Source organism: Coffea arabica, chromosome 2c (genome assembly GCF_036785885.1).
Source record: "Coffea arabica cultivar ET-39 chromosome 2c, Coffea Arabica ET-39 HiFi, whole genome shotgun sequence".
Classification (NCBI taxonomy): domain Eukaryota; kingdom Viridiplantae; phylum Streptophyta; class Magnoliopsida; order Gentianales; family Rubiaceae; genus Coffea; species Coffea arabica.
This window is the reverse complement of record NC_092312.1, coordinates 12886896-12902372: the sequence shown is the minus strand read 5'-3', so window position 1 is coordinate 12902372 and position 15477 is coordinate 12886896. Positions and strand designations below refer to the sequence as shown.

At 36.6% G+C, this 15477-nt stretch overlaps 3 protein-coding genes across 3 annotated transcripts; 2 read left to right on the top strand and 1 right to left on the bottom strand.

Annotated features, from left to right (window-relative positions):
• Positions 1-679: 679 nt before the first annotated feature.
• On the bottom strand, positions 680-5307 carry LOC113726104 (uncharacterized). The gene is made up of 5 exons (XM_027249638.2): positions 5089-5307; positions 4280-4601; positions 3976-4055; positions 3839-3897; positions 680-1223 (listed from the first exon to the last, which is right to left on the bottom strand). The coding sequence occupies exons 2-5, from the start codon at positions 4589-4591 to the stop codon at positions 919-921; spliced, it is 756 nt and encodes a 251-aa protein (XP_027105439.1). The 5' UTR covers positions 4592-4601; positions 5089-5307; the 3' UTR covers positions 680-918.
• A 2033-nt stretch (positions 5308-7340) lies between these two features.
• Positions 7341-10014, top strand: LOC113722068 (peroxidase 19-like). The gene is made up of 3 exons (XM_027245643.2): positions 7341-7720; positions 8173-8373; positions 9375-10014. The coding sequence occupies exons 1-3, from the start codon at positions 7454-7456 to the stop codon at positions 9951-9953; spliced, it is 1047 nt and encodes a 348-aa protein (XP_027101444.1). The 5' UTR covers positions 7341-7453; the 3' UTR covers positions 9954-10014.
• Positions 10015-11527: 1513 nt separating this feature from the next.
• LOC113726103 (uncharacterized) lies at positions 11528-15263 on the top strand. The gene is made up of 8 exons (XM_027249637.2): positions 11528-11801; positions 11907-11998; positions 12114-12180; positions 12921-12951; positions 13087-13227; positions 14656-14681; positions 14772-14830; positions 14916-15263. Exons 1-8 carry the CDS (start codon positions 11622-11624, stop codon positions 14944-14946), a joined length of 627 nt encoding a protein of 208 aa, XP_027105438.1. The 5' UTR covers positions 11528-11621; the 3' UTR covers positions 14947-15263.
• The last annotated feature ends 214 nt before the right edge of the window (positions 15264-15477 follow it).

Genomic DNA, 15477 nt, shown 5'->3' with positions numbered 1-15477 from the left:
CCATTCGGCAAGATCAAGTAAATCCCAGCAGAATAAAAGGGCGGATAGAGTTATGAACAGTGTTCCGTGGTCACTCGTTGGCATCTTCAGTGTGTGAGTATTTTCGTAATTCTCCAGCCATGTGCAGAGCGATTGAACGGTGGAGATTCAAGATTATATGGCTGGTATTTTTGTTTGGGGTGCCGTTTGACCATCTTGCCATTGGATACCCTTTTTGCCATTGGACTGGTAATGTAATCATGATAAGAAAGACTGCTGGCTTCGTCTTCCGAGTGAGGTTTTATTCAGATCTAACCCAAACCCAATATATTTGGATAGAATTTGAGTTGAATTTTTCAAATGCAGATCCTACTAGTAAAAAAGTCATGGGATTGAATAAAATTTATTTTTTTATTATTCATACCCAATCCAATATATTTGGACAGAATTTGAGTTGAATTTTTCAAATTCAAATCCTACTAGTAAGAGTGTCATGTATTTGGATAAAATCTAATTTTCCTCTATAGTGCAAGTAAATGCAGTTTGCCCATGAATCGCCTCAGTATTAAGTAACCTAGCAACGTGCATAACTGCTACAATAACACACTCACCAAACTCACTCCAAGGACAGCATCCGAGGTGCGAGGCACATACGAGCAGGTAGTTATTTCGCAAGGAGGTTAGGACACGATGACACATCTCTCCCATAAGTTGTCCTGTAATTTTCATTCCCGTATTTTTAGTAAACAAGTAGGACTCCAAGATAAAATCTCCAAGTCTAAGAAGGATTTCAGTTAACCAAAAAAAAAAAAAAAAAAAAAAACTCATTGTAGCTGCAGTTAATAATGACATTATACAAAACTTGTGTTCACATTCTGTTGCTTGTCATCCGGCTGCAGGTCTCATGCTCTTTTGCTCAAGTTTCCATCTTCACTTCTCTTACAAAATTGGCATCTCCAATGCTTGCAAAACATCCTTGAACTCAAAATCACGTGTTTCTTTGTTGAAACGCTCAACTAACTTGTACCTGACATCATTCAAGTAAAATGATTGTGCAGTCTCCATGAGCCATTTGGCCTCTGAGTCACTGAGCTTGCTTGTAAACACAACATCACCCCTAATAAGCACCAATTCCTTGCTTTCTGCAAATTCAGTGTAATAAGAGACAGTGAAGTAGGGAGCAGCCTGAGTTCCTCTTGCTTTGTAATCTTCAAGACCAGTGAAAATCATGTGTGGCATTTGCACTGCATCAAATTGTTCAATAAATAAGCGATGACCAAAGAAATGCATTTTCAAGACAATGAAGGCCACTGAAAGATAAGTGAATCCTGAAAACATAAGAATGTCGTCTTAGGGTAGCTAGGATATCATCATGTAATTAGTTTTTCTTTCAAGCTGGGCAGCAGAGGAGCAGATGGGATAAAAATTAAAATCATTGGAAGAAATACTGAAGTAACTGACGAATGGTATATTGGCAACACATGACATGAAATTAAGAAATACAAAACTACCACGTTTACCTTAACCTATAAATACCTGATATGCTACCAATACTGCATTTATGTATTAAGACTTCACTTCTACTTCTTAGCATATCAGCTAATCCATTTTTGTAACCGTCCATTCTCAGAGAAAACTTAATAACATGGTCTAATCTTGTCCATCAGACAACAGAATACATAAAATGGAATCTCAGAGTGGACCTTTTCTTTTTAAAAAAAAAAAAAAAACTTCCTGCTTAATATAGGTGCTCTATTGCAAAATGAAAACAAACTCCAAAATTAATTTCAACAGATGAAATAGTCATATCAATACTAGCTGATTAAATGACTTGATATACAGGGATGATATAAAAATTATGGCCAGGACAAAACAGAAGGAAAATAGCCATGTAACAAGGCCTTGCAAACATATAATAGATACAAACAGAAAATTCTTGTAGTAATGATTACGAGTAGCTTGTTGGCTGCACCACACCAATTAGAAAGTTGAAATACGAATGCTTATCAAGCAAATACTGCACAACCTCTTGGCTTGGGCTTCTAGGTAAGTTTTTTCTAGCTTGAGAATTACAGCTTAATCTAATGAAAACATCTATATTTACTCCCAGTGAAAAGTACATCAATTTTGCATCATTTGTAAATGAGACAAACTTATTCACAACTCTTCAAAGATACCGCTAAAAGAGACACAAATATTCAAGAAGTCTCAGGGCTGAAAAGCTTTTCCTAAGCACCAACAAATATGCACATAAGTATTAAGACAGAGGCAACAGTCTGAAGGTCATTGTGAATTATCCAAAAAATTTAATAGGACACACAATCCTAATTTCAGGCAATCAAGCACGAGAATGACAATGATATATGAAAAACATACATGCAATAGATAGACTTCTTATATAATGTACTGTGCAAAGCAAACTTCAAAGCATTGTTGGCAAGAGGTATGTCGAAACAAAAGAAACTGAAGAACACAAGGCAAAAAATTAAAGACAAAGTGAAGGTGTCAGAGAGATAGCATCCATAAGCAGCCTGCTCTTTCAAGAAAACAGCTGTGAAGCAGCGGGTATGCTAACGCTGTGGGAACAAGTTGCTTAAAGATAACAAGCCATCCCCTGAACTTCCAAAATACAAGCAGATAGGTGACCATCTAGTATGTTATCTCAGTAAGTACAACTCCATTAGTATTTCTTTGTCTCACTTTTAAATGTTTTTCTTGCCTTTCATTCCGTCCAAGAATAACGTCCACTTTCCTTAAACAAATACTTTCTAAATGAAGGAAGGTAGTACAACCAACATGTTCCATGCAATGCTCTAAACATCAGTTAACTAATCCAGTGGACTGCACATATTCCTCATTTTCTCTTTAAACTCTTACATATCTTCAACAATTTCTTAAACCTCATGGCCAATCAAACTAAGACATTCCTACTGGGGAGGATGGAGCAACAGGTGTGGTGACAAAACAATTATTCTACTCTACCAATATCAGGAAGCAGAAAAAAAAATTGAAATATGAATTAGTAGGAAAATTTGAACTGAATTATGTATCTTGAAATTGGCATAAACTTGCTTTATCCTAAGCTAGTGTAGATTTTAGTTTGATTGAAAAAAAAAAAAACCAGTTTAGTTAATGAAATGTTTTATAGCCAAGGAAAATGCAAATTGTTTGCCAAGGCTAGCCACCACCATATGACTTACGTCAATATGTTTGGAGATGCTGCCAACCTTTCTTCTGATTGTGATTGCTTATGAAAAAGTTCTTAAACAAGGGGAGTCAGGAAGCAAGAAAGAAAGCTAATTTAAAACATTGATTTGTGAAAAGAACCAGAGCATTAAAGATAAGCTTTACAATGTATTACAACTAGAAACGCAAGATAAATAGCGCGTATAAAACTGTAATAGAATGAAGTTCAACACCCTTTGATTCCCCTGCAACAGATTACCACCTAAAAGAACCTGAAGTATAAGATGGTAATCACTATTGGCTGGAGTTAAAAACCCAAATCATGCATGAATCAGTCTTCCTATATAATCCCCTTCCATTAATCTTTGTTTTGCAAGCTTGAAATATTGCTATCCAGGTACATGCTTTTGATATACATTGATTATTTACTGAATTGCAGGATGAGAAAGGAGACGTGGTTGATGGAGCATCAACCATCCCAATTCACAAAAACTTAATAACAATATTGAATGAACCAAAAGAATAGCCATGTAGTGAATAGAAATGTAGCTAGTTGAAACACTCTAATGAATGTGACTGGCACATTAATAATCCACCATAGATGACGGAATTTCAAAAGAGTTGACGAAAAATAAACAGTGGTGCTTGAAAAGCAAGTAACAAGTGATCTGACCTTGAAAAAAAATCGTTGTGTAACCGCTTCCTTTCCACAGTGGAATCACGAAATATCGGCTAAAAAAAAAATAAGAAAGTTTTTCCGAGATTAAGGAACAAACATGTGTCAAAGGAAAGATCATGCACATGGATTACCAATTTTCAGCTCTCTGCTTCAATAGATGGTATAACTTTGCGTCCATTGATGCCCCAATGTGACCTCTTCCCAAGTGATACTGATATAAAACAGCAAGTAAAACAATAAATCTACTGACTATAACAAAAATGTGGATCATAAACAAAGAGTCATTAGTCAACTTGTGATTGCATCATTTGGACATATGATGAAACTTCTCACAGCTTTCTACATATGATAAACATAACCAGTTATGGTAAATCAAAAAGTCTAAGTTTTTAGTTCAAGGAAGGTAAGAATCACAAGAACAGTTTAATGCATTACATCATCCCAAATGTCAGCAAGTTCTTCTGGAGTTTTGCTGTTAGATCGCTTTATATCAATAATCGATTCCAAAGGCTTAGGTTGCAGAGGACTGAACCCAGAAGCAAATTTCGACGTCCTATAGGACCCAAGCCCACTCCATTTCAAGAAATCACTAGGAATTGCAGGTTTTCTCAATTTCTCAATATGCTTTGGCAGAGATGCAGCACTGTATGATCGTTTCGCAACTAAACAGTGTGAAACATTGTCTTGAATAACACCCACTGCACACAATAACGTCCTCCTTGGGGCCCTCCTGGCTAACCTTTGCATTATCCTTTATCTGCAAAACATCCATAACATTTTAGTTCACTTTCCCAGTTATGATAAAAGAGGGAAAGCAAATACATTGGTGAAAACAAAATGCAGCAGCAAAAATTAAATCTTTCAACAGCTCATTTAGCATGAAAGAGGAAGCCCACCACACTGCAATGAATTTCAGGGAGATGGGCTTGTAAAATGAGATAAAACCAAACAAACCACGTAAAAAGCAACATGCCCTTGCATGTTCGGTCACCGTTGCCACCTCCATATACCATAATACCACAGAAATGAAAGCCAAACTGTCTTGTAACATATGGGTAAACGACAAAAAAATGGGTGCATAGAAAGCAAAGAAATGGTTGGGGAATTTCATCAAACAGTTGACAGAAGTGGAATTGATTTAACCCAAAAAAGTACATGAGTAAATAAAATGCTACCTTGAGAGAAAAACCCATTAAACAACGATTCAAAACCATGAGCAGGAAATTGCAACATCGGAAAATTACCTGAAGATAAGCTACCAACGGAAGGAATTACAGTGAGAGCGCATGCAATTAGCTGCTGACGCAGGAGAAGCCTCCAACTACCATTCTAGCATTCTTTTTTGATTTTGAGAGAGGATCCAGCATGTTAAACCGGTACGACGTCGTAGACGTGGAAGATAAGTTTGACGTGAACTGAGTATAATTTCTTTTTCATTTTTTTTTTCTAAAACACTACTCATTTTAGCATGTGTATCTTGAAATTAGACTGAAGAAATTAAAAATGTAGGATACAAATTTGGAGGCCTCTTGGAGTCCACTAGGTACCTACTTCTTGACTCTTGATATTATTGTTTGTTGTTCATTTTAATTTCTATTTTTTAGATTTTGGTTAATCTATTTGGTTAGGAAAACAGTAAACTGTCTACTTTGTTTGGAATGATTTTTTTAAGTGATACTCTTTATTATTTAAGTAGCTTTAGTGAATTAATATACTTAAAATTTGTTTGAAAACACACATTAATTAGACTAATGTATAAATTTTGGAGGAGGAAAAAATGAGTTGCTGGTACGTAAGAGGTTTCAAGTTCGAAATCTCTTATTAACACTATAAAAAAAAAATATTATCGTTAGATCATTTTGCAAGTCGTGTCAAAATTACAACTTGCGGAGTAAATATTGTGGAGTAATAGGCTTAGCTTTTATGCATTAAGTATTCTCAGAGATGAGGAAAGAACTTTTGCTACTTCTTAAGTGTCGTGGTACACTTTGTATAGTTGATTAAGTCGTTGTTCAAATATTACAATGCCTAGTTTATTAATAAAATCATCTCGTTTCCGGGGAAAAAAAAGTAAATATTTGAACCGATTGCACCAATAAAGGAGATCAGTGTAAATCACTAAACGCATCCTTCATTTAGTACAAGCATTTTGAAGCGTCAGTCAGTTCATGTCTTCAGTCCTCTTTCTTCAGGTTTAGACAGATATGGATGCGCAAAATAAAAGCTGGGGAATGCAAGAGTACAGGTACGGTATGGACATGGAGCAGAATCAGATGGTCCATCCACAGCTTTTACTGAGCTCACAAAAAAGTCGTCAATCCACTTAATGATTACAATGATTCAATGAAGTTGGAAAAGGCAATTGCATGATGAATGAGAGAGTAGACTGTTGCAAGTCAGTCTCAATGAAAGCAACATAACAACGAACAAAGGCACCAAATCTTCAAGCTAAAACAATTGGCTGTATGAACAACAGGTTTCCAGTGATCCCCCTTATTGCACTTTGCACATCAGCACATGCGAAGTGGGGGCAGCGGCCACATTCCATCTGTTATGAGTGTTAAAATACCAGCAGTTTGGTTCTTGTTTTACCCCGACCATGCATATAATTGGATGCCGGAGCACTTCTTTCCAGTATATCATACTTAATATGTGGAGAAATAGTATAGATTATGAGGCAAAGAACTGGAAGAGGAACGCACGTACCACACAAATGCTGCTGACCAAGAAGTCTGTCTAATTGATATGTATCCTTGTCTTTCAATGTTAATTAAGTTCCAATATCTCAATAGGGCTCTATCTTATTAGGCTATGAACTGAGTAACTCGCACTGCTTTCCACCAATAAACATCACCATCATGTATGCAATTTCTTCAGGACCATGTTCAGTTTTAATATCTACAAGTTTAGGGGGATAAAGAAAAGCTCTAATGATCTGGGGTAGAAGAAGAAGTTTAATATATAACTGGATTAAGTTTAATAATTCAGCAAGCCCGTGAAAGATGCTACATGCGAATCAGTTGTTTAAGAGTCAAAAGCTACTTTCCTGAGTACAAAAAGAAGAAACGGCCTAATCGTCATGGTTACAAATAAAGCTCAAGTAATCAGGCAGGCCACTTAAGTAGTGGCAAATAAATCTCTCGTGAATTTAACAGTAATTCACTCGAGGACTGCTAGATAGTTGAACTTTTTCATCATGGTATCCAACTTCCCTTTGAAGAAACGTTTGGACAAGATGGTTGGATGAAAATTCAACATAAGGAAGCTTCTGAAAAATGGTAAAAACGACTTTATGAACTTGTAAAATTGCGCTTTTGTCATGGTAACATTACATTTTCCTTTGTCACCTCCATCAATGTGGAAAGTACATTCTCACTTTAAATCTGCTCCCTGTGTATCCGTGAAACAGAATTAATAATTTTGCGGGCATCACGGGTTTTGATTCTCCCTTCTTGAACATGGCTATGCATTAATTAGACACCAATAGACAGTCGTCCACTTCTCACTTTCATCACCATTCTCCTGTACAAGTAGTAGCCATTCTTGTTTGTTATTTTGTCCAAAAGCGGTGGTGCTCTCCCACAAAACTAACTTGAGAGTTGAGCCATTATGTCTTTCTCTTGTTATCCATTGTTCTCTGCTGCTCTCTTTTTTGAGTTTTTTCTGCTTTCTTTCCTGGCCTTATTACGCTCTTCAGACTGCTTGGTCAATGTCACCCGAGGCCGCATTCCACGCCAACTCTCAGTCAACTTCTATGCCAAATCCTGCCCTCAGGTTGACCAGATTGTGGCGTCCGTCACCTCTGAGCAGTTTAGAGAAGCCCCAGTATCCGCTCCGGCCACCATCCGCCTCTTCTTCCATGACTGCTTTGTTGAAGTAATCTTGATTTTCTTGTCTATAACTTGTAGCATTTTGCAAACGAGTGCATGCATTTCTTCAGACCCGCAGGCTAGCTAGAAAATGTGGCCGGTGCATTTCTTTTCCGTACTAGAATTTTTTTTTTTTTTTATACAAACAATTATGAACCACATTATATACAGCATCAATTCCACAGCTTGCAACAATACGCCAACCTCCCCATGTACATTAATGATTGAGTAGTCTACTTAATTAATCTCAACTCATGGTAATATCTTTTCTGTCACAAATTATAAATTAGCATCAAGTAATTACTTTTTATCACTTCTCAAATTGTTGCATGGTAATAAAACTTAATTCATGGTTATGTCTTTTCTGTGTTGTAAATTCAAATTAGCATTAGGTTATTAGCTTTTACGTAATTGAATTTGTCACTTCTCGAAATTTTGCATGTGCTAATAACATTGTAGGGGTGTGATGCATCAATATTGACATCGACTAGACCAGGAAGCAAAGATTTAGCTGAAAGGGATGCGTTGGATAACAAGGAACTTGCTGTGGAGGCATTTGAAAGCATAAACAAGGCCAAGGCACTGGTGGAGAGTAAATGTCCTGGAGTTGTATCCTGTGCAGACATTCTAGCAATTGCAGCCAGAGATTTTGTCCACCTTGTAAGTTACATGTTATCACCCAATACCCAGGTGTAAAGGGTCAATATCATTTCCTTTTCAATCATGTTAGTGGCTTTTAATAATCATGTATATTATGGTCGTCGTGCTGTTCATGATCTTCACCAAGTCATGCCAGCATAATCAGTAAAAAGCGACTAGAGCTTTTCATTTTTGGTGTAGAAAGGAGAGAGAGGAAAAGCTGAACCCCTGTAAAGAACGTATTAATTTGTCACATTTGACAGTCAAATAATCATCGAGTATTATGAAATTCTTGAATTTGATGATGCCCTCATTGTTTATGTATCTGCAGTTTCTGCAGTATTTGTCGCCAATATTTGACTCGCACGACAGATTTGTCATTCAACAAAAAGCAAGATAATCCTTAGCCTAATGACAAACTCTACCGATTTAGTCACAGTTTTTTGACTGTTGTTTGATTCTTTTGTGAAAGATCTAATCAGATTAGGGACTTTGTCTTTCTTAAGCAAAATTAAGGAAAGAAAATTTGTCATTCTTAAGCAAAATTAAGGAAAGAAAAAGGGTTGATTCTCTACAAGGCTACAAGTAGCTAGGAAGAATCCAAAAGCTGCGCTAACTTTTTGACGTTTTCATTGTTCTACAGCTGTGCAAATTTTGGACTTTAGGCAAGTAAAACAAGTGTTCATTTTCCCAACCTCGCCATTTGTCCTGATTAAATTTGGACACTCCAAAAGCTAAATCTAAGAGTTTGCATCATTTCATGCGAATATAATTAATCATCCCATCGTCATTTTCCATACAAGATTCTCTGAAGGCTAAATTTCAAGAATTATGTTGGATAAAAGTTGTTTAAATTGGCCTACTTCATAAACCTGCATACTCCGATTGTATATATAAAGTTGTGTCAATTGGAAAAAAAAAATGCATATGTATCAGTTTGATCATGCATGTCATTCATAGCTGATTCTTCATGTATGTAGTAGCTAGCATGATTTCCTTAGCGGGTGCATGTGATCTTATAGACAGGAGGACCGTATTATCAAGTGAAGAAAGGAAGGTGGGATGGAAAAATTTCAATGGCCTCAAGGGTTCCTTCCAACATTCCTCACTCCAATTCAACTGTGAATGAGCTTCTAAGACTCTTCAGCTCAAAAGGGCTAACACTAGAAGACCTAGTTGTCCTCTCAGGTGCACATACAATTGGTTTTTCACATTGTAAGCACTTTGTGGACAGGCTATATAACTATAAGGGCACAAAGCAGCCAGACCCTGCCATTGATCCCAGACTCCTGAAGGCCTTAAAGATGTCATGCCCACAATTTGGAGGCAATACTGATATTGTAGCACCTTTTGATGTTACTACCCCATTCTCATTTGATAACGCTTATTATGGAAATATTGAAGCTAAATTAGGCCTTCTAGCCTCCGATCAAGCCCTGGCTTTGGATCCAAGAACTAAGCCTTTGGTTCAAGCCCTGGCGAAAGACAAGCAAAAATTCTTCCTAGCATTTGCTGCAGCTATGGACAAAATGGGCTCAATTGGTGTGAAGAAGGGACCAAGACACGGGGAGAAAAGAAGAGACTGCAGTATGCATATGTGATTCTTGATTTTTTTTTTTATATTCTTTTTTCCCTCCTACATATTCTTTATATGTTTTTTTTTTCCAAAATTTTAAGGTATTCCTTTTCTTCTACCACTCTCTTCTATTTGTTTAGTGTCTTGCCATTCATTGCTCTGATGTCTTGCATCCATAGATTTTCGCTGTCAGCAGTGCCAGGAGGCTCATTTTTAGAGATTTTTCGCGAAGGCAACTAGTTTTAGAGGACTGACATATTATGATCTTCATTTTCGTGGGATGAATATTTGTAGAGCGGGCAAAATTTACCTTTCAATGTTTTAATATGCTGTCGTAGCTGTCTAAACTCTCCATCCATGGCATCTCACATGCAAAATGGTTTAGTTTGTAGCAAGCTAATTATCGTTACCAATTGCCATCCAAAGGACAAAATGTGGACACTTCTACCATCTTGATTCATGTTCCTATGACATCGCAAATACTTTCGTCTATAACCAACTCTAAATCACCTTCGTGAGATGTAGAGGCAGAGATTTTATTGGGGACACGTGTCATGCCAAACAGGTCTACTTTCTGAACAGATTGAGGAATAATTACAAATCTTTAGTTGTCTGGTAAAGCACTTATCATGAAGTTAGGAGATAGACTCACCCTACCTTCTCATTTTTTATCTGATAAGACTGTATAAATAGGGAGGGGGGATTTGGTTGACAAGAAGATAGGAAAAAAAATACGATTCTCTACTTAATTTATTTCTTTAAAATTTTCAATTGAGTCGAACGTCGAAATTGAGTTATTTGTTCTGTATTTTACTGTCAGATCCGAATCTTCGACATTTAGTTTGGATCTAGTTCGGACACGATCTTTTTGGTTCTTTCATGAGATTTTAACAAAAATTGGACATGTTTTATTAAGGGAATGCTTATAAGAAGATGGTTGAGTTAAGATTTTTCCATTAATTTAAGTAAGGGACCAAATCAGCTAAGTTCATAAAATGAGGGGACCAAATTGGGATAGACCTATAGAAAGGGTGCCAAAACAGAAACTGTCCCTCTTTAAGTTTTTTTTTTTTTTTTTTTAACAAGAAGTTCATAAACAACACTTAAATTAACCCCACAAGATACAACCAAAAGGCAATTGGTATGCTCACGCACACACTTAACAAACGATGTGGGACACAGGGAGAAGGAACATGGGAGCCTCTACTAAGCACTAATTAGCACTCACTCACTCTGATTTTAACCTCGCCAACACTTAAATTAACCCCACAAGATACAACCAAAAGGCAATTGTTGATTTTTGGTTGCACCAATGGAACTTAAGTACTACTCACGCACACACTCAACAAACGATGTGGAACACAGGGAGAGGGAACAGGGGAGCCTCTACTAAGCACTAACTAGCACTCACTCACTCTGATTTTAACCTCGCCAACAAGTCTTTTTTTTCTTTTGACAAGAAGTTCACAAACAACAGTTAAATTAACCCCACAAGATACAACCAAAATCCCTCTTTAAGTTGATGAAGGTAAAAGTTGGCTTATTCACTCAACAGTCAACTCCAAATAACAAAATATGGATAGAATAATGCAAGATAGTGGTGTCCCTTGAGCAATTTTATTCCCTGAAACGGCAGCTTCAATGGCTTTGGTTTGGGCCGCTTATCCTAAAACCCCATTCCCAAACCGGAAAAATGAATTTAGTAAAAACCAAACAACCCCCTAATTTCTCCCACATATTAGCCACCTGCACTGTGGCGGCTAAATTGCGCCGCCACCGTCCCAACTGCTTCTCCGCACCGAGGAAACGCCGGATTATCGAAATCACAGCAATGAGAGTGGTGGTTCAGCGCGTTGCCTCCGCCAGCGTCGAGGTTAGCAACGTAATTTCGCACACGAGAACACAGAAGAATTTCCTTCCAGCTTTCTTATTTCTTTCTTAAATTTTTTTGCAACGTAAATTCAGCTGCAATGAGCAGGTTGAGGGGCGTATTGTTTCGGCAATCGGGCCGGGCCTGCTTGTTCTGGTTGGCCTTCATGAATCCGACGCGGACTCTGATGCTGAGTACATGTACATAACTGTTTTTTTATTTGTTTTTTTTTTCTGAAGGATATGATTTTTATTGGTATATATTTGCTTAATTGGTGTATTGTTTTATTTATTTACTTATTTATTGGTGCCGCAGATGTCGGAAAGTGTTGAACATGAGACTATTTCCAAATGAGAAAACTGGAAAGACATGGGATCAAAATGTAATTTTCTGATGAACTCCCTCAAACATAGTAATGTGTTTTGGTTCTGAAAGATTCATAGGGTTATGATTAACTTTTCCTCCCCTTTGAGCAGGGTTATGATTATTTATTACATTATGTTATTAATTTAGGATTATATAATATCTTGACATTTCAAATTATGGCGTAATATTAAGGTATTTTTAGATGTTGTACAAAATTTAGCATTTGCATCTTTCAAGCAATTTATGTAATTTTATATCATGATATCTGTAATTACTTTTATTGCCTGCATTATTTTGATTTTCCTCGCCAAAGTTGCACTTAAAGGTTCTAGGTGCATATATAGTTTGATCGTATGAATTCAGTTCGAGTTAATTAGTGCCTTATAAGTTGAATTGTATGCCTTATAAGTTGAATTGTATTGAATTACTGTGTTTAAAAGTTTTACAAACTTCGATAGCAGAAGTAGAAATTGCCATGGTGGATTTATATTGCTAGACTATTAATATTAATCTTATCCGCTGACAGCATCAAGTCATGTTTGATTGAAAGTAGAAAGGAAGTCAAAATGAGTTATTGAGTTTAAACTAATTGTACAACAAAAATTTCATGGGATGTTGGAATTGCCATAGACACAAGGAAGATAAAGTTCCAATTTAGAGGATTTGAAAATGCTACATGATTTAAATGGTAAGGTAAAAATGATCTGTTATCTATTGCTTTCCTAATAATGTTCGTGGGAATTTTTTCATTTGCAGGTCATGCAAAAGAATTTGGAAGTTTTATTGGGTAGGTGCTTTACTTTCACCTTTCTTGTTGTCAATTGATGATGCTTTATCTTTGTTCTTTGAAGATACTGTGGAAGAGCACTAGGTCTTAATAATTTGTACTTGTATTGCTTCTGATGCTGGTTTGCTGGTACAGTGAGCCAGTTTACATTGTATGGGATTTTAAAGGGAAACAAACCTGATTTTCACGTGGCCATGCCTCCTGAGAAAGCAAGGCCGTTCTATGAATCTGTGGTTGAAAAATTTCGAAAAGCTTACACACCTGATGTTATAAAAGGTAAGCCCTTTTTTGGCTGTCTACTTATTTCCTTTGCTTATCATTTCTTCTGATTTATGCTAGAGTTGGTAGTGGATATGCCTCTGGTTACATTAGGCAGAATTGATGATTAGTCCAATGATTGTTAACGTTAAGGCTCATAAACTTTCTTACCACCAGTAAGTCTTAATTTCAATTAATAGTCACACGGATAGAATGGAAAACTTTCTTCTAGTCACACGGATAGAATAGTGCTACGAAGCTCTACACCCCTAGTTTTAGATTTCGTACTAAAACTTTTCTTACAAAATTTACTTCTGAATTACTGCATAAAGATATCATGATTGCATAATTTAGCTGATCTGTGCTGCATATCTAAAGATTGATTACTAGTCACACGGATAGAATGGAAAACTTTCTTCTAAAAATTAACAAATCATCTATTTAAACTATGGTTATTAGCCTCAATCTGCACCCAAGCCTGCTTGTTTCTAGGAAGCTTCCATGTTCTTTGGACCCTACTGTAATGGCATAGCTTTGATTTTGGATAAGCTGGAAGTGTTTGTTTGCCTTTTTGCAATCATTTAAGTGTTCTTATATGTATTATTTCAATTCTTCAAAATGAAAAGCCAATTGGGTAATAGAAGATTGACTAAAATCATAATGTATTTGTCGCAATTGCATATGAAAATCTGAATTAATGTTCATAAGAAAGTTTATTAGGACTTCATGGTTAACTGTTACAGAATATGTCTTGCTGGTATTTTTTTTTCTTTTATTGGTATATTCTTTTTTACGTTCTCATGTTATGTATGGTTTTATTGTGGATTCAGTTCTCTAATAATGATTGCCACATATGAAGGAAATGCAAATCCCCTGATGAAGAGACTAGTCTTTTAATTCACCTCCTATAGAAAATAATGCCTGTCACTGAAATTGTTCATGAATAGTGGTACCTCAGGAAGTGAGAAGTATCATTATGGCAGTTGCAAGTGTAAAATGATAACCAACATTCTTCAACTTTGATAGTTGATGGTTGGAACTTCTTACCCTGTTTAATGAAGTTTGATCGACTTTGTTAGAACAACAAATTTTTCCTTGTTACAGCTGCTGTTTAATGGCGTTTCAACACTTACTCTTGAATGGTTATCTTTAGTCTTCAAGGTTGTGTGCCTCAGACTTATAATTTTCAGTGCCGTTTTCCTATTCTAGTTACTAGAATAGTGGTCTGTTAAAACTTTTGAGGACATATGTTTGCTTATTTGTGCTTGAGACTAGTTGGATTCTGTATCTTCCAACTTGCTGATATGCTGTTAATACTTAATCCTGTTGCTATCTTTCCACTATCCTAAAGTGGAGAATAATTAACCTGCATTGTCTATCTTTGATTTTGCTGTCCTCAAATATTTTTATTTCTTGACCTCTCAAAAATTTTCCTGTCCTCTGCAGATGGCATTTTCGGAGCCATGATGAAGGCAGGACTCCGTAACTCTGTATTTTGAGTTCTTACCTTTACATTTTTTAGTGTGAGAACACAATTCTGACATGTTTCTATGTCGGTGAAGGTCAATTTGGTTAACGATGGTCCAGTGACAATGCAACTTGATTCGGTACAAGCATCAAGGTTTGTGCATGCCATCAATGCTTTGGCATTACCGGCAAATCTTAATTTTGCTGTGAGTTTAAACCAACTTATTTGATCGTTTCAGGAATACAAATGACACAGTGGAAGCATCATAACAAGGCCAGCTTTGTTGGGCAATGGCTTCAGGATGGGGATATGGTGGCTACTGTGGATTCATAGCATGGATGATTAGGGGATGGCCGAGGATAAGGCATGCGTTGACATGTTTTGTCTGAGCAGACGAAGACATGGAGATGCCGGACATTTGGTTTGTGAAAGTACATTATGCTCGTCAATTGTCCTCCTTTTCTCTAGGAGGACTGCATTGTTTTACTTGTAACAAAGGATTCTGAGATGTTATGTTCCCTACAGTAAAATTGGTATGCCAATGGCTCTTAAGTTCTTATACTGGAGGAAATTCATTTTGTCGGCATGCTTGAGGTACATCAGTAAACTGAGGCCTTTGGAGATCAGTGCTTTTTCCGCCCATTCTTCATTAGTATATCCTATACACAAACCATGCTTCCATGCCATTGGTTCCAGGAGACACACAAGAGAGAATCAAGAAGCCTGAGGGGATTTTAAAATGGTGCAACTGCATGTTAAACTTCATTTTAACCTTGCAATCAGCTGAACTTGACTTCAAG